This window comes from Solea senegalensis, linkage group LG8 (assembly GCF_019176455.1).
Source record: "Solea senegalensis isolate Sse05_10M linkage group LG8, IFAPA_SoseM_1, whole genome shotgun sequence".
NCBI lineage: Eukaryota > Metazoa > Chordata > Actinopteri > Pleuronectiformes > Soleidae > Solea > Solea senegalensis.
In genome coordinates this window covers 517,997-540,527 of record NC_058028.1, presented here as the reverse complement: position 1 = coordinate 540,527, position 22,531 = coordinate 517,997, and the positions used below count along the sequence as shown (strand labels likewise).

Below are 22,531 nucleotides of genomic sequence, written 5' to 3'. Positions count from 1 at the left end.
TAATACATGGACCCCCAGAGTCATCAGCTGTTCAGGTCTTCTCATGTCCATCATTCTTCACCCCCGTCATCCACAGCCAACAGGAAGCCTTTTCAGTGGCTTCCAGAATTTTCTTGTTGGCTCTCGGCCTCTGCAGTCCTCAGATCCCCAAGAGTCCCAAGACCCTGTGCCGGCCCTGCAAAGCCCCTGCAGCCCACTTCAGCTGGCGAACATCTGGCCCTCCAGCCCTGCCTTCAGCAGACTTGTGTCTCTTTCTCATCCCCACTTGCTTTGATGTCTCAGACATCAGAACCATGTCAGGCCTGAGAGTAGAAACCGCGATGATGTCCGGGAACTTCAGCCGCCTCCCTGGGTCGACCAGAACCTTCCAGCTCACCCAGGGCCTGATAAAGTCTGTGAAGTCTATGAAATCTGACTTTTACACAACCTTTTCTGACTGGATAATTAACTGCTCACTCTGCCACACCAAAGACCATCGAGAAAATCAGCGCATTTACATCACAGCACAGTTCAAATGTGTTGTTATTAGGAGTAGACCAGAGGTCGCTGTCGGTCTGGAACTCGTTCCCCGTCGACATCCAACAAAATATTTGTAAATATCTAAAGTTCATAATCTGACAAATGTTATTTACAATTATTTTGTCAGATGTTAACGGGGAAAACTTGGGGAAGGAGTTCCTGACGGACAGCGACTCCAAATCCGTGACGACCTCCGATCCATTTTGCTGTCACTCCAAAACTCCAGCCAATCAGCTTCCTCAAGGCAGCTTCCTAAGGCCGGCCCACAAAAAAAACCTCAGCACAAATAAGTGTATTTTCAAACAATCAAATACAATAAGTTTGAATGATTAAATCGATACTTTCTTTTGCTTCTTAAAAGGTGTCGACACTTTAAACTATATTGACACAAATCTTATTCCACAGAAAAGATGTTACTGATCCAGAAATATCTAAAACTGGATAAAGACATCATCTACATGTGGTCAGGGAGAAAAACCACGTCCCTGAAGGGTTTGATGCCAAAACCAAATCAACAACAGAGCGTCCTTCCATGTTTGATGGTTAAAGTAAGAACATTTCTGCAAACACAACTAAAGAGTCCAGAGTGACCCTGTTTCAGGTGAAGAGATGCACACGTCACGCTCAGCATCCACCACAGGGGGCAGTGTTGTCTTTCGTTGGTTAGTTTTAGGTTAATGAACGTTACGAGGTCAGCGGACCACCGGAATACACTGAGGGAACAGGTTTCTCAGTCATGGTTGATGATGGTCCCTCTTCATCATAGAACATCCTGGGAAAAGATGAATGTAAATGTTTAATGATGCACTAAATCATCGTATGTGAGCGACACCGCGGGGGGAATGTGTGCTCAAACTGAAGCTGTTCCGTGAAGTACGAGCATCTTTTTGGTCGTTCCATACACAAATCTTAACAAAAGCAGCAGAGCGAGAAGGAACAACTCACTCGTCTATCGTCACAAAACCACAATGAAGGAGGTTTTTTTTTTATTTTTATTTGCAATGATCTTTATTAACTCTTCCAGTTTTGGATGTGAAAAGAGGCATTAATTTTCTTTAATTAAATATCTTTTTTAATAAAGAAAAGGAAAAATATTTACAAATGTTCATTAATCTGTAATCAATGACGTGGGGTGGATAATTACAAGCACCTTCTGCCAGCTGAGGAGAGACAAATATAAATACAGGAGGGGTGATTTCAGCGGTGTGGGAAATAACATCGTCGTCTTCTCCTTTAGATATTTACAGAAACTCTCATGGAAGCAGGAAAAGGCTTTACAATGGGTATGGTTAAACTCTACTTGTGTTATTAGTGGATTGTTGTTGTTTGTTTTCAAGTTTGAACGATGCTTTTTTGTCTCGTTCAATCCTTCACCAGCTCGTCGCGCTCTCCTCCTTTTCTCAGTCCAGTTTGTGGAGGTTTTTTTAAATTGCGGGAAACAATAAAACAGACACATGACGGGGAGGGAAAGTGGGTTTTTCTTCTTTTTTTGGGTGGGGCTGAGGGGCATCATGGAAACATGACTGCCCCCCTCCCAGCAGCAAAACAGTCACTGTTCATTGGCCCTCTCATTAGTGACACCGCCCTCAAAGAGTCCAACGTCTATTCTGAAATGTCCATTAGACGACTCTCGCCGCTTCTCTTTGTAGTTTTCTATTTTATTATAAAACACACGCCAATCATCCAACACTGGAAAAACAAACAGAAAGCTAACATCTACATTAGCGCAGCATGTAGATCAAACACCGCACATGCGACATGACAACGTCTCTCCTTCATGTCTACATGGTAAAAAAATGAAGTCATCAAAAATATAGATGTGAACAGCCTCTTATAACATCTGTCATTAAGCAAAGTGTCTTGAATAGTGTTGCCATGGTGAGGAGAAGCCATTTGAACCTCAAAAAAACCCCAAAAACTGAAGAAACAGCATCGTCTCCCACGGCTTGTAACCTCTCCACATCATCTCTCTCTCTCTCTTATATCTTTCCTCTCTATTTAATCCTGTTTAGTTCAAAAAAAGACATTCAGTTGCAAAAAAAACTTAACAAAAAAATAACATGATCGAATGTTCGATCCATAATACAATCTCTCCCAGTTGAAGAATTTTTTTCTTGTTTTTTTTTTCCGTTTATGCAGAAGGTTTTTGCTGATTCAGAATCTTCTGAATCATCCACATAACATTCCCCCCCCTCCCCCCCCACACACACACCCACCACTGCCCCCCAGTGGCCTGGGAGCCTAACTGTTGTTGTCGGACTCATCCTCGGCCTCGCGGAGCCAAGTAAAGAAGGCGGTGACGGACTTGAGGGCCACACCCTTGCCCTGCTGCTCGGCGACGTCTTTGCTCGACTCCCACTTGTAGAAGGCCTCCTCTTTGATCACGTCCTCGTCATAAAGAGTGTCAAAGAAAATCCGCAGGAGGTCTGAAGGAGAGGAGAGGAGACGAGAGGAGAGGAGACGAGACGAGACGAGACGAGAGGAGACAGGATTTTACAACAAAGGATGGAAAAGTGTCTTATTCTTATTTATCTAGTTCTTAATCTATCTTTGTTTGTCACAGAGCTGCACAAATATCACACATTAATGCTTTTAACCATGTTTTTTTGAATATAAATGAGAATAATGAAGTCATGAATCATATCACAATCGCATTTCCTGTCAAAATTCAAAATCGGTCCGCTCTTATTAGCAGTGACAGGAAGTGGCGAGACTTAACATAATGAAAGTTGACACAGTTCCCGTCACTGTTGACCAGTTTGTCCAACAATGACGGTCGTGTTCCAGGGTGAACATGATTTCACTGTAGCTCATTGGTAGAACGAGGTTGTGGGTTTGATCCCCAGCTCTGCTCGTCTACATGTTGATGTGTCCGTGGGCAGGAAACGAATCACCAACCGTAGCTTTAACAACAACCTAAAGTTAAAGCTACGGTCACACAGAAGAAGCTGTAACTCACTGGCAGGTTGCTCCAGTTCCACCATGAGGGCCTGCAGAGCATAGAGCGCCTGCAGCTCCTTGTGCTCGTCATTCACATACTTCAGCAGGACCTTGGCTCTCTGTTTGATCAGCTCACAGTCCAGTTTGTACGGGTTCTCACCTGAAGAGAAGAATGTTAGCATGCAGGTCTGAGCAGCACCACACACTGAAAACATGGCTGATCCTTTACATTTAAATCATACATTTGCAAATCAGAGCGACAGCAATCTGTCTACAATCTTCACCATTAAAAGTCAAGTTAAGTTACAAGGCAGAGCTACGTTTCGCTTCAGTTCAGGTCTGATATCACCGCTTTACTTTGCTATTAGACGGACTGGAAGTGTTATTGTTTTGAGTTCAGTGTTTGAAATGTTTGTTTGTGATTCTATTTATGGACGTTGGATAATGTAGTCCATAGTGAATGATGTTTTTTTAAACATATCACAGTCGTAGATAAAGACCAGTGTGATGAATATGTGGAGGGCGCGGTGACTCACAGATGACGGCTGCCTGGCAGATGCAGCTCATCAGCGCTCGGACAAACATGTTGGAGGAGATCTGCTGCTCGTCGAGGTTTGCCTACAACAACGCAGAGACATGAATATCAACACGCGTGCAGGGAACCAGTGGCTGCGACACATGTTTAACAGGCTGAAGAAGACAAACCTCAACCCAGTCAAAGATCCTCTGGTTGTCCGCCTTGTCCTGGATCAGTCTGTCCAGCTGTTTGCTCAGTTCTGCAGAGGTCAGCTCCTTTTTGCTTCTCTCTGACTCGTCACCGAGTGTGAACTCCACATTCTGCATCGAGAAGGAGACGGAGCTCATCAGTCTAGACTGAACCTAAGATTGTTATTCCAGGGCTGCAGTCACAGTGTGTGAATAAAGCACAAAATCCTTATAATGATTTTTATTTTGATGCAAAAATCTTAGGATTTAGCATTCCCATGTGTCGTTGTCTTGTTCAAACATACATTTCAAGGGCATTTCTTCTTCAGCATAGGGCAACATGACATGACCACGATCCCTGGTGTGCGATAATTACAACTACACTATGGTGTTGGGCCTAACGATCACAAACGATCACAAACGATCACAAACACACCAGCAAGCGAGCGACATCTTGGTTCTAGAGCAACAAAATTAAAGTTATGGAGTGGTCAGCCCAATCCCCGGACCTTAATCTGACAGAAAACCTGTGAGGTGACGTCAAAAATGCTGTTTCTGAGGCAAAACCAAGAAATGCAGAGGAATTGTGGAACGTCGTCAAAACATCCTGGGCTGGAATCACCTGTCGACTCCGTGCAACACAGATGTGAAGCAGATCTCAGAAACAGAGATTATTTAAGGGATTCACAGGAATGCTAAACCCTACAGACTTTTCAGTTTATACTTTAAATAATAATGAATATTTACAATAAATAATAATAAATATTTACAATAAATAATAATAAATATTTACAATCAATAATAATAAATATTTACAATAAATAATAATAAATATTTACATATACTCAATGGTATTTTAATATTTCCGTTTGTAAATAAAAATGCACACATGGCTATTTTTTGAACAGCTGATTTTTCTTCATTTTCTGTAAAGTAGTTCAAAAATGGATACATTTTTCTTCCTGTTTTGATTTAGAATATAATGTGCAGTGTTCCAATGCATCGAAATAACAATAATTATAAGGATTTTGTGCTTTATTCACGTTTTTAAACACACTTCTATTATTTTCACACGTTATAAAAGCACATACACACTAGGGCTGTCCAATTACTGAAACTTATCTTTCAATTACGATTATGGCCCTTTTTTTTGCTGAAACAATTAATCAATTACTAAATTAATTGACAACTATTTTGATAATCGATAATCGGTTTGAAGTTTTTTTCATGATTAAAACAAGATTTCTGATTGTTTCAGCTTCTTAAATGTGAATATTTTCTTCATTTCTTTGCTCTGGAGAACAAAGAAATCATTAAAAGTGAATCATTTTGGTTTGTGGACAAAACGAGACATTTGAGAACATCATCATTTCCAGGTTTGATGAACACCGATCAATATTTTTTAAGGTTTTCTGAGATTTTATGGACCAAACGATTAATCAAGGAAATAATGAACAGATAAATCGATTATGAAAATAATCGTTAGTTGCAGCTCTAGTCGAGTGACTTTATTGAACCTTTTTTCTATTGATATCGTGGAAGTGTCTATATCGTGATACATATTGTTATGGTGTGATCGCTCAGTCTTTGTTATATCAGTATGTTACTATGCTGAATGTTACCACGACATAATGACACTGCTTTAATCAGCCTTTCAGCTGACGATGATGATGATGAAGAAGATGATGACCTCTCACCTTTTCTGTCACAAACTTGTTGACGTCTACATCCTCGGGCAGGAAGTCCTTCCATCGGAGGCCTGCCTCCCTCCACATGGTGCCGGCCTTTTTATGGCTCTGATGGAGAGACACACGTCGAGTTACATGCAGTACTTGATCTACTTACTGGAATGACAGATTATTAAGAGATGCTTGTTCTCACCATTCCTTTGCAGAGTAAGTTGAGGATGTGGACCAGCAGGACTCCAGCTTTCCCATGAGGAATCAAAGGCTTTGAAACCGCCCTGCAGATGAAACACATTTATAAATCAACCCCAAACATGTCATCTAGGTCTCCCCCACACACACACGGCCAGTTCAGACTTTTTATTATCATCTGTTGCGGGTGATATGGTCACAGGTTCAGGGACGCATGTCCACATTCTTTTACAGGACGCATCAGAGAGCAACTCTTCAGGTGATGTCCTCTGACCTGCTGCAGTCTCACAGTGAACTTCATTGTCGCCACCTCTACAGCATTTGCATTGAAACACATCATTTATTTTATCTAATGGTTAAAATCTCATTTCATGTAACAACAGCATGGAGTAAGAAATGCCCAAATATTCTCTCTCTACTGTCACTCACACTGAACATTGACACATCAGTCCAGCCTGACAGTTCTGTTCTAATGGCATACAGCTGGGTGAATTGAGATCCAATCACATCTGTGATGTAAAATGGCTGTCAATTTTTCAGCAATGATAAATAAAATAAAAAAAGCATTATCAGCAGAGACACATCCAGGATGTTTTCATGCCAGATGTGACTGGGGCCACAGAAGCACAAAGGGGTGTCGGCCACTGACCTGAAAAGCTCTGCCATGGGGACACCTCCCTCAAGGAGCATGGGCGTGATCAGCTCTCCCAGGTACAGCCAGATGTGTGGGATGTCAATGGCCATGTCTTCAGCCACCTCGAGGATTTCCTGAAGCCTGGAGAAGCAAGAGTCCACACGTTTCGGTGAAGAGCCGGGAATGATTTAGATCCGGGAATGATTTAGATACAGCATTGATATACAGAATGTGTATTATTTGATTGTAGAGAAAATAGTTGTTGTAGTTGAAAACCTCAGGGGAGTCACAATTAAAATAAAACTTCACACTCCTCCGAGGAAAATGATGAGCTCAGCCTACAACTTTTGTCACAAGTGGTCACGGTGAATTCAAGATTTCTAGTTTTCTGCATCCACACCTCCGCCTTATCTTTATTTTAAAATCTTACGGATATAAACTCTCATACTGACCCTTTAAAGTACTGCTGTGTTGGCAGGATGTCGGTCTTTATGAGCTGTTGAAGCAGCAGGCCCATGTGCTCCCTGGCGATGGTGCTGCGCTCCAACGTCGACTCCAGCCCGTTTCGTACAAACACGAAGAGCAGCTGAGTGCTGTTCATCTCCTGCACACACTGCAGTGCCTCCTGCCGGGACATCACACACACACACACACACACACACAAGTGATTAGTGATGCTTATGCTCTTTATTCAGGGGATAGACCTCCACACACAAACAGGGTGGTATTTGTTAGTGCTACTACAAACTGTTTCCTGCTGCTGCTGCTGCTGATTCACATTAGAAATGTGCACCCAACAAACCACAGTCTGACTTGTATTCATGGTAAATGCACAGAAATGTGCATATGGTTACATTTTCTATAAGTCTATTAGTCATTTTAACTGGTTGCTCTCCTGCGATAATCTGTCATCTCTGTCTCCTACTCTTCTGTAGGTGATTATCTGTTTAAGCTGCATCAATCACTGGCTCCCTTTTCACTTGTCTCCATGTTTTATTGAAGTGGACATTTTATGACAATGAGCTCAGTCCATTTCTACATGTCAAAGAGCACATTTCACTTCTGTTAAGCCTGAACCTAAAATGTATCTTGGAACTGTTGCTTCACCTGAGTAACTTTACCTCTACCTGTGAGAGGATGCAGAGGATTTACATTAACATCATAGGGTGTGACAACAAAGGTATCACAATCACAATCACAAACAAAAACCTAAGCCCTGCATTTCACTAACCCCCCCAAAGAAACCACACCTTCATGTCGTTGATATGCAGGTATTCCTCGATAATGGCCGTGGACTTCTTTTCCATCTCTTCCTCAGTCAAGGCCGGCTTGGTCGGGGTCTGAGGAGGTGGAGGAGTGGGAGCCATCTCCCGCTTCACTACTTTCATTACCACACAAAACAAAAAGAATCCAATGAGCTGTTTGGGATATGTGAACTTAGACAAAAATTCTTTGTGAAAATGAGCCTGTCTTTTGTACATTCTAAGTGTGGTGGTAGAATATAAACAGCAGTTAAATACCGTTGTCTTTGCTCCTGGCTCTCTCTCTGCTGCCTCGGTCTCTGTCGTCCGTCATACTCGCCACACGGCGGACAGGATCGGCCGCGCCGCGCTGCTCTCTCTCACGGCTCCGCTCCTCATTCTCCCGACTGAAACTTCGTTTCGTGACCTGCAGCCGGTTGCGATCGCGTTCGTCTCGGCGCTCGTCTCGTCTATCGAAGCGGTCACCGCTGCGGTCAAAGCGGTCACTTCGCTCTCGACTCGAGCTGTTCCTACAGGACAGAGAAACGGCAGGAAAAATAAAACATACACCTCATGTGGGTTTTGACAAGCGTAGCGGCTGCTGCTGTGCGTCCTGTTCCTCACCTCTGAGGAACTCGCCTGTCTGAGTCCTGTGAGGAGCCTGAGGAGGACAGAGGTTGCTGCAGGGCTGAGAACCTGTTCAGAGTGCTGGTGGTTGAACGGCTGCCCGACTCTGAGCCTGGGGATGAAATTACACAAACAAAGCACGATTTAGGTTTAAGCACCAAAGTGTCCCAACTACATATTTATTTAAAGAATAACCACATCAATGTGGGAAACCTACCAGAATCTGCAGGTTTGGCACTGGTGCCACCGCTGCTGCCCTTACCCCAGCTGCCCCATGTGCCTTTACCTCCTGGGGCAAGCAACTGATTGTTTAAGTCAAGAACAGGAGTCTGTAGAAGAGAGAGATAGTTAAAAACAAGCCGCCAGTTAAGGAACAAGACAGGAAACAGCAATGATGGGTTTCTTTAGCACTGTAGGTGTTTGCAGTGATTTTTTTGAAAATCCTTTTGTCCTTTTGAACGTTTAGGAAGGGGGTTAAAAATATACCACTGTGTGCAGTAATTACAGGATGGTCCAACAGAGGGCTCTCTGATCACAGAGTGGCTAAAAAAATAAGACAGTAATGTTGACTTGTTGTGAAGGACGCAAGCTAAACCAACCTCGACCGCAACACCACAACATCTGAGAAGCAGTGTGTGGAAGTATTTTTGGGTTTGCTACAACCAAGTGAGGCACTTTTGGGAAAAGTGATTAAATATGCCACATTCTGACATGCTGTGCTCTTACCTTTGTAATTTTGCTAAGGCGAGAGGTGTCAATAGGTCGGTTCTTGGAAATGGGCACCGTGTTCCAGCCATCGTCTTGGGGAGGAGCACCGCGGCCTTGGGTGTGAGGTCCCCCACGTCCCCCGGGACCTCCTCCACCCATCCTGCCGCCTGGGCCTCCACCATACTCCTTCTTGGAGATGAGAACTTGCTGAACCTTCATCTGTTCCCTGTGCTCCTCCAGCTCAGCCTCTTTGTGGATCTGGTCGATGGTCTTGGGGCCCTGGTCTCCTCGTCGGGGCACCCAGTTGTTCTGAGGTGGGGCATGGTGAGAGAGGGAGGGTGAGGACACAACACTTCAGTGACTTTTCCAGTTAAAACACAGTCAATCCACAAGAACAGATATTAGCAAATATGTTTTTAAGTAGCACAACACCCTTTAGTCCAGACATCAGTACAGGTCGATGTCTAAAGAATACAAGGAGATACAAATAGGGGCCAATCCCGGGCAAGAAATCACCACTACTTCAGTGAAATATGAGATTGGGTGCAAATGAATGTAATGCTAGTTTGAAGCATTTTAGTACGAAAGGAACCACAGCCATGGAACCAGTCAGTGCCTCATACAACCACACTTTCTTTTGTGCTGACAAAGCCAAAAGGAATGTTGGCTTATGTGCCTGTGTTACATGACAGGACTGTGCCCATAATACTGTATGTTCATGAGAGAGACAAGAAACGAGAGACTCGCTTTCAATGTTTGTATTAAAAGGAAATAAAATAACACAGGATACAAATTGGGCCAATGTGCTGAGTCAGAGCAGCTGACTGTGGCTTGTAAAAACACAGAGACAGCAGGTTTTGTAACACTGAGGGTGGGATTGGTAGTGGAACTACAGGACTGCAGCATTCTTTCACAGAAAAGAATGAAAAACAAAGTAAAAAAGATGGAACAAAGCCAATAGTGGGGCACAAACAAATGTCAGTATTTTATCCTTTTTTTAAAGAAATAGTTAGAAACCTGTCAATGTAGCCAGCATGAGATGAAGTCTGTTGGCACAGAGGCATTAAAGAGCTGATATTTGAGACTCACACAGGCCAGGGCTCAAGCACCAGCATGGGTGTCTCTGGGGCTGTAAAGAGTTCTACACACATTCTAAAACGATATCTACATGCTAAGGTAAATGACGTGACAAAACATAGATGATAAAAAGGAATAATAATAATAACAACAACAATAAATAATAATAATAATAAGAATAATAATAATAATAATAATAAGAATAAGAATAATAAATAATAATAACTATTATTATTAAATCCAAGAGGAAGCAACTACTGACCCCATGAACACATACACACAACTCCCCAAAATGAGTACTTCTCGATTAACTCTTGTCTTTTACTGTAACTGCAAAATTCATATTTACATAATCCAACCATTGTGGCTTATTTTGAGTTATTGTGGAGGACAAGGCTAACATCCACTGTGGATGGCTTCAATAGCCTGTGCATTGCATTCAATGTGCTGTCATTAATACTAAACAGTGCTTCTAAACAGAGACAGTGGGTCACTTTCTACTTATTATCACTTATTTTTAGTTATACGTCTATTTATTAAATATCTAAACCATATTTTCAATTAAGAAATTTAAAATATCATACAACACCATATTTTACTCTATGTGTCATTTGACTTTACCAAACCTAACCCAAGCCTGACAATCTTTTCTACCGTGGTTATCTGTTATCTATGGTCTATGGTCTAATGGTCTAATGCAACACTGCCACGTTGTGAACATGATGACAGTCTATCAGTCGTGCCCCTACACGCTCAAAGGTACACTGAAAGCTGTGTTTTCCAAGCATGAGGAAAATACAACTGTGCCACAGCCATTTTACAGTTACATAAGTCAGAGAAACACAACTGTGGTTTTGGCAAATAACAGAAATTGATACCAGACGACCCAAATTATGGTTTAAAGAGTAAGTATGACAAAATGGAATATCCTGCAGTTAAATATACACGTTTACGTGAATATGATGCTCCCTAGTTTACCCATGCTTCATGACAATTGGTCATCTTCTCCTGCCTTGTATGTGACAAACTAAAGGAGTCCTTGTGGAAAGCTGTGGTTTGTGTAGTGTGTCCTCTGACGTACCCGTCGAACGTCCAGCACATCCTGCAACATGAAGCGGATCCTCGAGGAAGTTTTCCTCTCCTTTATGATTTTCTCCATCTGAGTGAAATACTGGTCCATACGAGGCTGAACAGAAGCACAACAGTGTGGTGAGTGTCATACTCTGCAACTGCATCATCAAATTAAACCTTCACCTAACTATACATCAATAAGTTAGGAATACTACATTCTCTCTATCACTTCCTGTTACCTTGGCCTTCTCAAAGTCTAGGTCCTTGCCAATGGTGGATAACAGTCGACACAAGCACTCCAAGGACTCCTCGTCGTGGTTCTTGAGCAGCTTTACAATGCAGTCATGCATGATGACCTCTGTGAGCATTTTAAGCTTAAACAGCTCTCCAATGAACTTGATGTTACCCAGCGAGCGCCTCCTGGCCTGGTCTTTAGCCACTTCGAGCTCATCCATGAGCCGCTGTTTTAATCCCTCCTGTAAAGGACACATGTGACATAGAGATATTTTGTGAACAAAACACAATCAGAATAAAAGGAGAGGGGGATGAAGTATTTCATATTACATGTCACAGCTCAAAATATAAACAACAATAAGAAATTTGAAGCACACTTTCAAAAGACATAACTATACCTCTGATGCAGCCTCCAGCTCCTTCTGTTTCTTCTCAAAGATTTCATCGTCATCTTTGTCCTTTTCAAACTCCTTTTGGCATCGATTTAGCAGCAGTTTGCGGAAATTCATTCCTGGCTTATCTGCGGTTTGGACTTTAAGCTGCAAAAAAAGAGGAAAGAACTATGAGCTACGATCAGGGAAGGACATGACAGTGGTGCAAGTGGCTCCTCACTTACGTATTTCCATTGTCACCTGTCACAGGTATGCATAAACTGGGACCACCAAAGTTTTTTTGTGTAAATGTTAGCTTTCTAAATTAATCACAGAAACACTTTACCTTTCTGGGCCTTTTCCCCATTGAAAACTCTTTTTGGTCAATAATATAAGCTGTGGTTGTATGAGGCACTGACACAGTTAGTGTTTGTCTAACTTTACTCACTCGTCACACCATAGTAGAAAACCAGTGGTTTTACATGTCAATCCAAAGCTGCCTCCATCAGTAAATATCAAATATGTTATCTGGTGACGTTGGTGTTTGAAATCCTTCATTCAGATACACCTAAGTGCTACAAACGTACCAAACCAAGCAGCAGTAGACCAACAGCTCACATGTCCCCACAAGTTAAAATGCCCATTTTCACAATGGTGCAAGAGTGGTGCAAGAATGGTGCAAGAGTGAAGAAAAATTTATGAATATATTCCTAGGATAACGTCGACTTAAGCAGACATAGATTTTATCATATAAACCTTTTCCAGCCAAGTCATCAGAGAGAGCGATTGTCCATGTCACAAGCTGGTTCTCAACAAACGGCGCACACACTTCACAATCAGCACAATGTGTCAGTGCCCCCACAACCACACGATAAGTGAAAAATCAATTATTATTTACTTACTTGGTTTATCATTAAATATGTTGTATTGTAGCAGTACAATATTCATATATGTCATAGACATGCTGTGTCTAGTGCTGGATGCAAAGTCAAATTCCTGTGTGTCTATTGGTGCATTTGGCGAATAAAAGCGATTCTGATTCTGATTCTTAAGTCAACATTGTAGCTTATTCAACACACATATGTGTGCTTGCGTGTGGTGGCTGGCATCACTTACCCCCATAAGGCAGCGACACATGTTGGCGTAGGCAACTGAAAAGTTTGGCTCAGAGATGGCCTTTTCGAAGGTGAGATCGATGACTCCTTTCAACCTCTCCTCGGTGTCAATGGTCAGTTCAGTCACCTGTTTCATTAACTCTTGAAACTTTTGAGGGGTCAGTTTGTTGAGGATGCTGCGGACTCGTTTAAACAGCTCCTGGGTCTTCTGTTGCTCTCCTCCGCTCTCCTCCGGCTCCTCTACTGCACGGGTGCGGACCTTCTTCACTGAAGGTTTCCAAGCCTTCTCCGCCTTGTTCAGCTGCACGTCGTCACTCATCGACATGCTGGTGATGATTTTCCTTGGCTCTTTCCTCTGCATCTGCTGGGAGCGGCGTGAAGTGGGAATTCCCATTCCCAAACCTGGAGGCTGGGAAGAAAGAGGGCAGGAGCACATGAAGACTCGGTCGTGTCCATGATGTTGACGTAGTGCAAATTCATAAATCATGTCAAGGAAACTTACTGGTCCTCTGCTTCCTCCTCCCATTCCAGGCCTGCCAAGATTGGCAAAGGAGGGAGTAAAGTCAGGGCCACAGTTCATTCCTGGTAGACGACTGGGATCGAGTTGACGTAGAGGGTTCTTATTAGCCTGAACAGAAAAGTAATAAACATAAGTGAAAGAAAGTGAAATTTCACTTAAACATAAAATAAAATAAAATAAAATAAAATAAAAAATAAAAAGCACATGTAACTAAACAAAGTGAGAGTGTTTCACCCTGTCCAGGACAACATCACTGATGGCTGGAAGACCTTCAGGCTTGTTCATGCTGGCTGAGATGAACTGGAAACCCAGAAGGAACTCTCTGTCGTATTGCTTCTTGTCTTCGGGGTTAATTGGTTTCCATTGTTCTGAAACAGGATCATAACACAGAAAATGATTATTTGTTTTTTATTATAATGTTTGGGAATTGTATAATTTAAACTGGTTTTCTGCTCAGCATCAACCCAAAATGAAACTGTGTCATAAACTGGATTCTCTACAGAGTCAAGCAGCACTGCAGAGTGGAGAAGACAAGATGATCCTTCATTGAGAACTGATGATAATAATAAATAAAAAAAACAGCTGGCAGCTGGAGAGGGAAATGATTTCATTAATAAATTAATCTGTAGCTACAACAGTACATTACAATGAAGGAGCAAAAAATGTTGTCAATATTTTGTGAAACAAAAAGAGTTCAATGGACGTTTTGTGGGTGTGACCATTGTTTCAATATCTTACCTTTCGTTTTCCACAGAACTTTCATATCAGTCCTACATTCTCAATGAAACCAGCATAAACATAGTAAACTGACACATAGCTCAGCCATGAACCTAAGTGAGCTGAAAGGCATAAAGGTTCATAAACACACCGTCTTTGTATTGGTACTTCTTGTTGTTGGCGTTGGGTGAGAGAGGATCTGGCTGAATGTTCTCAGCATCGAGCTTGTCCTCCTTGTCCTCCTTGTCCTCCCAGGTGAGGTCTGCCTCCTCCGGGGCAGGAGGGGAAACGGCGGCAGGGAGCTGTGGCTCTGGTGCTGGGGTGGGCTCAGGTTTTGGCACGGCCACAACCTGCTCCTGTGTCACAGATGGAACTGGTATTAGTCAAGTATGACAGCAGTCTTACAGTGGGTGAGATGCAAATGAAAAATAAATGAACCTTAAACCTAAAAAGCTAATGTCGAGAGGTTGATTTGAATTATCCACCAAGTTAAATGTGGTGTATGATGTATAGTACAGACACTTGCTCTCCTTAAAAACACGGCTACTAGCAGGGACACAGGCTCTATGACATCCTATAAATATGATTGCCACTTTATGTCACTGTTAAGACGGCTTTTTACAGCTGGAAACATGTGTCCAGAAGTAGAGCGACCATTGTTTAAGTGGAATGCTGCTTTTGTCTCAGTATGCAAGCACTAGTAGCACTAGTGGAACTAATTAGTTTATTGAATGGCATTCTCCACTTCTACTAAACAAGAGGTTTGACAATAGCGTAGATTTAAGATGACATATTCATAAAATCAATATTTCGATGTGTCTCTGCTGACAGCCATGTTTTCAGTGAGAGTGAGCACCTGTGTCTCAAGCTGGTTTCCAGCATGAGTTACTATGTTTTAGTAACTCATATAAGGACACTTAAAAAAAAAATCCATTCCCCTATCCCTTTAAATTGGTGTCTCTGTGAACAACTGAAACGCTATTAATACAAACAGTGAAAGCAAGGAAAAGACTTCATATATATATGTATATACATACATACATACATACACATATATATGTATATATACACACATATATGTATGTATATACATATATATATATAGATAGATATATATGAAGTCTTTTCCTTGCTTTCATTTATCTTTATGTATATATATATATATATATATATATGAAGATAAAGGTATGACTGTGCATGCACACACCTCTTTAAAGGCATCTAGGAGGTCTCCTACTGCCTCCATTTTGTTCAGATCCTTCATTTTCCTCTTTTTCTTTGGCACAGACACAGCAGCTAGAGGGAAAAAAAGCAAACATCATTAGCCACAGATCACCTCTAACATGCTAGTTATGCTAAAGTTGAAAAGCTTTTGGAGCTAAAAGAGGGGAGTAAGAATCATATATTTATAGTGAACTGAAATCAAACACACATACAGTATGTGAGAAAGTGACTAACCTTGCATAGTAGTTTCTACAAGGGCAGGGGTAACTGTCTGGGGAGGGGGGACGTCCTCCTTCTCCTCAGCTGTGGGAGGGGGAGGAGAGGGCACAGTTTCTGGCGTGCTTTCAGCTAAGGAAACCGGTTCTGGAGGTGATGGCATCTGTTCCTTGGCAGTGGTCTCAGGCACCGGAGAATCTTCTATATCAACCTCAGTGACTGCAGGAGATGTTTCTTCTACCTCAGTCTGGGCGGGCACTGCTGGGACGACAAGCTCTTCGGGAATCTCCTGGACCGCAGCTTCAGGTGTGGGCTGGTCAACAGGTTCAGTTATGGCTTGGACAACAGGTGGAGGTGCTTCCAGGGTGATGGCTGTGGAAGTCTCTATGATAGGCTGCTGGCTGACGTCGGGTTCGGCGATGGGGCTGTCATCCCGCTCGGCTGCACAGAGAGCATGGGCCTCCGGGTCAGGGATTGGCAGGCCGTTGGGAAGGCGGAGCTCCTCGGGCTGCGCAATAGGAGAGTCTAGAGGAGCCTCCAGGTGACTGGGTGGCAACTCAACGGACAGTTCTTCAGGCTCGACCGCTGCAACACCGTTAGTGGTGGAGAGAGGTGCAAGAGTTAGGTCCAAAGAGGCAGCAGCCTCTTCTGTTTTAGTCTCCACCTCTTCATCCTCCATTTCTTCCTCCTGTGCAGCTTTCGTGTCTGTTTTGTCCTGTGCGGTTAAGGTGGGGACTGGGTCAGGGAGGGGTGCAGGGTAAGCCGGCACTTCAGGTGCTGATTGAGGTGTTGGAGTGGGTTCCCTTGGAGGAGCGTCCATCACTTCTGCAACAGGAGCACTGGGTGTGAGGGTGTTGAGGGAGTGATCCGCTGCTTCTGATAATAGAGGGGGTATGGGGGGCTTAGTGTTCGTGTCAGAGGATGAAGCCTCTGTGGGGATGGGGTCACCCTTTGAAGGTTCGGGGGTTTTTGAGAGAGGAGGAGGCGTAGGTTTATCTCGGTCATCTGAAGGTTCAAAAGAATGTTATTGGGTCTGCAAAAAATCTTACATACACTGAACATGTGACAATTTATCTCTAAGACTCGACCCAAGATTGACATTGATCACCTTTCATAAATGTTATAAAAGGTGCGTGACAGAAGTGTTTGTTTAAAGTCATGCAGCCTCAGTATATAGCACATGTGTTCTTCACATTATATTGATTGGTGCCCCAATCAATAACATTCCTATCCTCTCTCTTATAGTGCCACTGAAAAACACTGGTTATACAGGCACCTTCCTCCCCTCAAGTGTTTCCACAGGTGAGACCTCAGCTCACACAGTCAGTATCGACTTATGTGCTGAATGTTTTTACAAAGTCCACAAACCAACAACTTTGAAAAACTGGCAATAACCTTACATTTTCACAAACAAACCAGTTCTTTGTCTGGTAACAAATTTGTTTTCCATTTTCACCATGACAGAACAAGAAAACAAATCTCATGTGGTATCACCTGATGTAATTACCAAAAGCCTGCCGTGTCACATAACCTGGGTGAGAGAGTCTATCCATACACATAAATGTGTGTCCAAACATTAGACTGATAGTGTATATTCAAACTGCATCAACTATTACAACAAGTAAACTAACAATGTCTTGTTTAGTTCATTTTGTAAAGCTCATTCATAAAACATTAGGGTACAATACTTGTCACTGGATCAAGTATTGGGACATTAAATCTGTAAAATATCAAGTAAACCCTTAACTGAGCAAAAGCTGGCTGCTTAAACTGTAGCTAGGTGATAAATGCATCAGTACGACATAGTTGTCTAAAAAGGATATAAAATACAGCGTCAGACCAATATAGGTATAACCAGTACCATCTTACATGAGAAAGAAGGTACTCAGACATCCTTAATACACATGAATTGAGTGGCTTGAGTATGTGTCAGTCACTAAATTACCTGCCACACCTTTACAGCAAGTGTGGCAAAAACCACTGAACCAGAAACCTTATCATGATGAGGACCAAGTTAAATTTAAAGGTCCAGTGTGAAACATTTAGGTGATAATTGGCAGAAACTGATTATACTACCCAATAACAGTGTTTGTATAAGAAAAGAGCAGCTTTAATACATAAATTGTAAAACTAAATTAATTAAGTTTCATAAACCTTTAAATGTGTATATTAAAACATTTTTAAATTACAACATGGCAACAAAAACAATTTTGCAGACAAAATTGTTAGATTTATTATTATTAACACTGCACATGCATTAATATTATTTGCTCGTCAGCATGTTTTACTGCTCTCATGACTTTTGACATAAATGTGAGGCTCTAAATAAAAAAGGACTGGAAAATGGTGAAGCAGTACAGTTTGAAGCTGAAGGTGTTTGTGTGACTGGCTTAAAATGACAGTATGTAAAATCTATCAACATTTATTTTTGAAGTTACATGCTGCAGCTAAATATCCCTAATGGTGTTGGAAGAACTGTCTCACCTTCAGTTTGCATCAAAACTCAAAAGGTATCTAGTTGTAAATTGTAAAAATGGTGGCCTATAGAGCTGACCTCGCTCCTGACATTGAAATGAAAGACTAATTCTGGGTTAATGAAAAACAACAATTCATCAGGTGATTGTACACACAAAATTAACAATAATTATTTAAGATTCTGCCCATGTGTCACTCACCTGGTCTGACCAGTGCCGTTGTGGTAGCAGCTGTGATGCTCTCACCATTGGCCTGCACCACTGCTGTATTTTCTGATCCAGATATGGCTGACTGTCAAGATACACACACACAAAACACACACACCAAATCATGATACCAAATCACTACTTTTTCCACTTGACAGTGCTGTGTAGTGTAATGCATACTGTAGTGTATGACAGCTGAGGACATTAACCATACATGAAGTTTTGATACGAAATTGACTTGACTTGACCCACACTGCTGAACTTGACTGCAGCTGCATTGCTATTCATTCAGCAACAATGGCGTTGGAGCTTACCTGTGGTGGGGTCGGGGTGGAGCCACTGCGGCCCCCTGACATTATTTCCTCTGTAATGTCTCGACCTCCTTGGTTAGGGTCTCTTATTCTGATCTATGGAAGAGAGGGAGAAGATCCAGAGTTAGGAAAGGAAGCCAACTGCACAAGAGCGACATGGAGAGAGTAAAGTGAGGAGGTGATACGTCTGCAGGAAAAGAACACAGAGAGTCATAAAACTGGCTGTTTACAGCTTCAAAAGAAAAACAAGGGAGTAGGGAAATATTCGTAATGCAATGCATTTTTGTTGTGTCCTCCCTTTCCAGCTGCTGATCCTCATTCACTGAAAGCTACATGACTCTAAATACCGAGCTACAGCAAATCACAACACTAACCACTGCACAAATTCCTCTGCTGCACAAATGAACATGCTTCAGCCTCAGGAAAGCTGTCTGACTGAGCAAGAGTCGAGTTAACCGACTTTCAGCCAAACTGTCAAACGAATTCCTCCGCTGATTTAGGTCGATGTGAAAACTCTCACAGTCAAAGCACAGTCCGTCCAGAAAACAGCAGCTAACATGTATATCTGTACACACACACACACACACGCGCGCACAAACAGTCAGAGGGGGAAACACTGAGAGAAAATCTGAACACTCACTCATAGGTGTGTCCATTCTTTGCACGTGTTTTCTAGTCAGCACTCTTTTCCTGTTTCGTACACTTTACATACTCAAGTTTGGAAGTCACAGTTGTTACCAAAGTTGTATGAAGCAGAAGTTTTTGAATAATCTAACACAGAAAAGTCACTGGACAAGGATTGAATTGAAAAAGTTAAAAAAGAGTGAGAGCTAATTTAATACTTTTGCTCCCTGACCAAATGTTCACTTCAAGAAAAACAATATTTGCCTTTTGCTACTGACCTGGTTCAGCCTGTCAGCACCTCCTCTGCCGGAGCATGACAAACCCTAGCAGGCCTCTCCTATCCTGGGCCTGAGGTTGCAGCTCCAGTAGACCCGTGGTTGGACTTTGAATCCCATAAAGCAGGGTGACGGGTCGTTGTAGGAAGGTTTAGGTTCACCTCAGTCTAACTTGTACCCATTCAGGGAGAGCGACACAACAGCAGAACAGGACAGAGCTGTGTCTGACTGTCAGTAAGCTAGCTAGCAACTTGACTAACTCCCTCCCTCTTTCATATGCTTAACAGAACAGGGTGGGGGATAAAGAGACTGGCCTTGTAAAGCTATGGTATTGGAATGCACACCCCCCCTCGTCACACAGAGGCTAACAGTTGAAGGGGCCAGAGAGTGAAGGAGGGGCAGAGTAAGAGGGAGGGTTTCTAGGAAAATAAAACTTATCAAATGGGCTGTAGCAGGCACAAGGAACTCCCCCTTTTTTCCTCATACTCTTTCTCTGCTCCGTCACCCTGCACACTCAAGTTTCTCCCCATTTTTTTCAGATTCAATCCTTCTGAGAGGAGGAGAAGAGGGTGGAGAGGACAGAAGGGGGGGAGGAGGAGGGGGGAAGGCTGCCACAGCAGCAGAGGAAGACTAGTTAGTGAGCCCTTCCGGTGCAGAAGAGGGAGGAGACGGGTGGCCACGTGGAGCTGAGCTATGTGCTGACATGTCCTTCACCCCCTCCCCTCTGCAGTTTCTATCTGATACAACACCGAAGGCAGAGCAAGAGAGTAGAAAAGTTGAAATAAATAAAAGCCAACGTGCAGGGTAAAACATGACGCAGACGGTTGCAGGTCACAATATGATACCATCAGCGTGAAATACTTGAAATACAGAAAGTTTAACCAACTCCCACTTACTCTATCTGACGAAAATGCAACTGCACAGAAGGTCATCTACTACTGATAGCGACAAACTGGCTGCAACAGAGCCTTGAGTCACACCACGGTGTCTTTCACAAGATACTGAATCTCTACCTGCTTTCTGCAGCGGCATCACACCCTAGAAATATTAAGAATGCAAACCTTGAGGTGTGGTCTCGTACACACACACACACACACCTTTACACGCGGCCTCACAGCTGAAGTATGAATGCCACTTACTCAGTTTCTTTTTGTCACAGCACTTCCACAGTGACTCTGTGTCAGTCGTCTCTTACATTCTCTGTGGGAGGTGACAGAGATGGTGAGTGTGTGTGGGACCATGAGGCCAGTGTTGCAGTACGGGAACAGAGACAAAGTCCACCCAAGAGACCACAACTACTGATAAGCAGCCATATATACCAGAAAAAGGAACTCCCCTTGAATGGATTAAAGGATTCATAGTATTGGTGGGAAAACGTCATGTAATGTAATTCTACCTTGAATGATTATAAATGGATGCAGAAAACAGGTCCATTCATTTGCCTAATGCTTTCTTGTGCTGATGCCATAGCAAACCATGGCAACACATCACACCCACACTGAAACAACTGCACTGGCTCCCCGTTAAGTTCCGGATCACCTTCAAGCTTCTCCTCCTTTGCTACAAGTCTTTCCATTCCCATGCTCCACATTATCGCTCCGACCTCCTCCATGTGCACCGTCCCTTCTGTCCTCTCTGTTCCCCGGACCTGCAGGCAAAGCTTTGGCAACAGGGCTTTCAGTGTCGCTGCTCCAACCCTCTGGAACTCACTCCCTCTGACTGTTCGCCCGGCAACAACTCTGGAGTCTTTTAAATCTCTGTTGAAGCGACACTTGTTTTTTTGTTCAAGCTTTTGCCCCCTGATTGTTTGTTTACTCGTGTGTGTGTTTTCTGGTTTTCTTCTCTGTTCACAACTGTACAGCGACTTTGGATTTTGTGAAAGGCGCTTCATAAATCTAAGTCATCATCATCATCAGTAGCCTCAGAGTTAAATCCATATTGATTCTAGGACTCAGAAATAAAACTATTATTTTCTGTCAAGATCAGGTGGAGGAATCACTGTGAAACTGATAACCGTACCATATCACGGTCTACTCCTGTCAGCAGGACAGCCAATTATTTTGTTTGGAGTAACTTTTTTTTATAGATAATCTAAATGTAAAATAAATCTTGAAAAACACAGGGGCTACCACTATAGAATAAATTAATTCTGTATGTATGTAAAATGCAAACTGAGGCACACTGTTGTTTCTTTTTCTTTACAATTACTTAAAGCTGCAGTTAAAAAAAAATAATGATATTAATGTTATAATTCTGCTCGCTTCATGAACAGAAATGATGTAACATTATTTGTAAGCTGCATCCTTCATCTGACAACAGGCTCTGTCAAGCAATACTATCAGCGTTGACTGTGTTTATACAGCAGCAGAGCAGGGCCAGCTACGTACAAGAAAACAAGGTTTTCTTTGAGCAGTAGAATTCACTTCACAAAGTCTTTGTGTTTCAGTCATACTCAGGTTCAAGTATGACTAGCGCAGTGTTGCTGTTGCCTCGGTCTGTCTGACACGTGTAGCTGGGTGACACAAGATCCAAAAACTGCTAAACTGAGTAACACAGAGAGAGACAGAGCTTAATCGTCATTAGGTGAAGTCATCAGACTATGGTCTGAATATTATCAATATTTTTTCACTACAGTTAATTTATGGATCATATTATAGACATATGTTTATTTTGTTAAATCATATTTCATCTGAATTGTTACCGAATTCCAATTGTGATTAATCTTGAGATTCCTACCCCTAACTATACTTTACCAAGTCTTACAATATGATGCCTTTTTCTACATAGAAATAAAGAATACAAACTAATGTCATAATTGTAATAATTCAAATTCAAGTATTTGGT

General features: G+C 42.4%; 1 protein-coding gene across 4 annotated transcripts; it reads right to left on the bottom strand.

Annotated features, from left to right (window-relative positions):
- Nucleotides 1-1,493: 1,493 nt before the first annotated feature.
- On the bottom strand, nucleotides 1,494-19,961 carry LOC122773276 (eukaryotic translation initiation factor 4 gamma 1-like). Of its 4 annotated transcripts, none has more exons than XM_044031822.1 (25): nucleotides 19,691-19,960; nucleotides 18,792-18,884; nucleotides 18,472-18,562; nucleotides 15,815-16,801; nucleotides 15,564-15,652; nucleotides 14,508-14,712; nucleotides 13,874-14,007; nucleotides 13,622-13,747; nucleotides 13,121-13,528; nucleotides 12,032-12,172; nucleotides 11,639-11,875; nucleotides 11,410-11,514; nucleotides 9,270-9,560; nucleotides 8,761-8,872; nucleotides 8,541-8,655; nucleotides 8,196-8,446; nucleotides 7,926-8,056; nucleotides 7,128-7,300; nucleotides 6,691-6,816; nucleotides 6,046-6,127; nucleotides 5,862-5,960; nucleotides 4,165-4,296; nucleotides 3,996-4,077; nucleotides 3,479-3,619; nucleotides 1,494-2,945 (listed from the first exon to the last, which is right to left on the bottom strand). In XM_044031822.1, the coding sequence occupies exons 2-25, from the start codon at nucleotides 18,831-18,833 to the stop codon at nucleotides 2,761-2,763; spliced, it is 4,485 nt and encodes a 1,494-aa protein (XP_043887757.1). In that variant the 5' UTR covers nucleotides 18,834-18,884; nucleotides 19,691-19,960; the 3' UTR covers nucleotides 1,494-2,760. The 4 variants fall into 4 exon arrangements, with proteins under 4 accessions (XP_043887757.1, XP_043887758.1, XP_043887754.1 ...); XM_044031823.1 differs by having other exon boundaries at nucleotides 7,926-8,053; XM_044031819.1 differs by having other exon boundaries at nucleotides 13,121-13,747; nucleotides 19,691-19,961.
- Between the last annotated feature and the right edge of the window lie 2,570 nt (nucleotides 19,962-22,531).

Bases quoted from the DNA above. Each gene is read 5' to 3' on its own strand.
- LOC122773276 (XM_044031819.1), bottom strand. From the start codon at position 18,833: ATGTCAGGGGGCCGCAGTGGCTCCACCCCGACCCCACCACAG. The intron at 13,748-13,873 runs GTGAAACACTCT...TTTTCTGTTCAG, and splicing joins GTGATGTTGTCCTGGACAGG to GCTAATAAGAACCCTCTACG. The intron at 3,620-3,995 runs GTGAGTCACCGC...TCTTCTCTTCAG, and splicing joins CTGCCAGGCAGCCGTCATCT to GTGAGAACCCGTACAAACTG.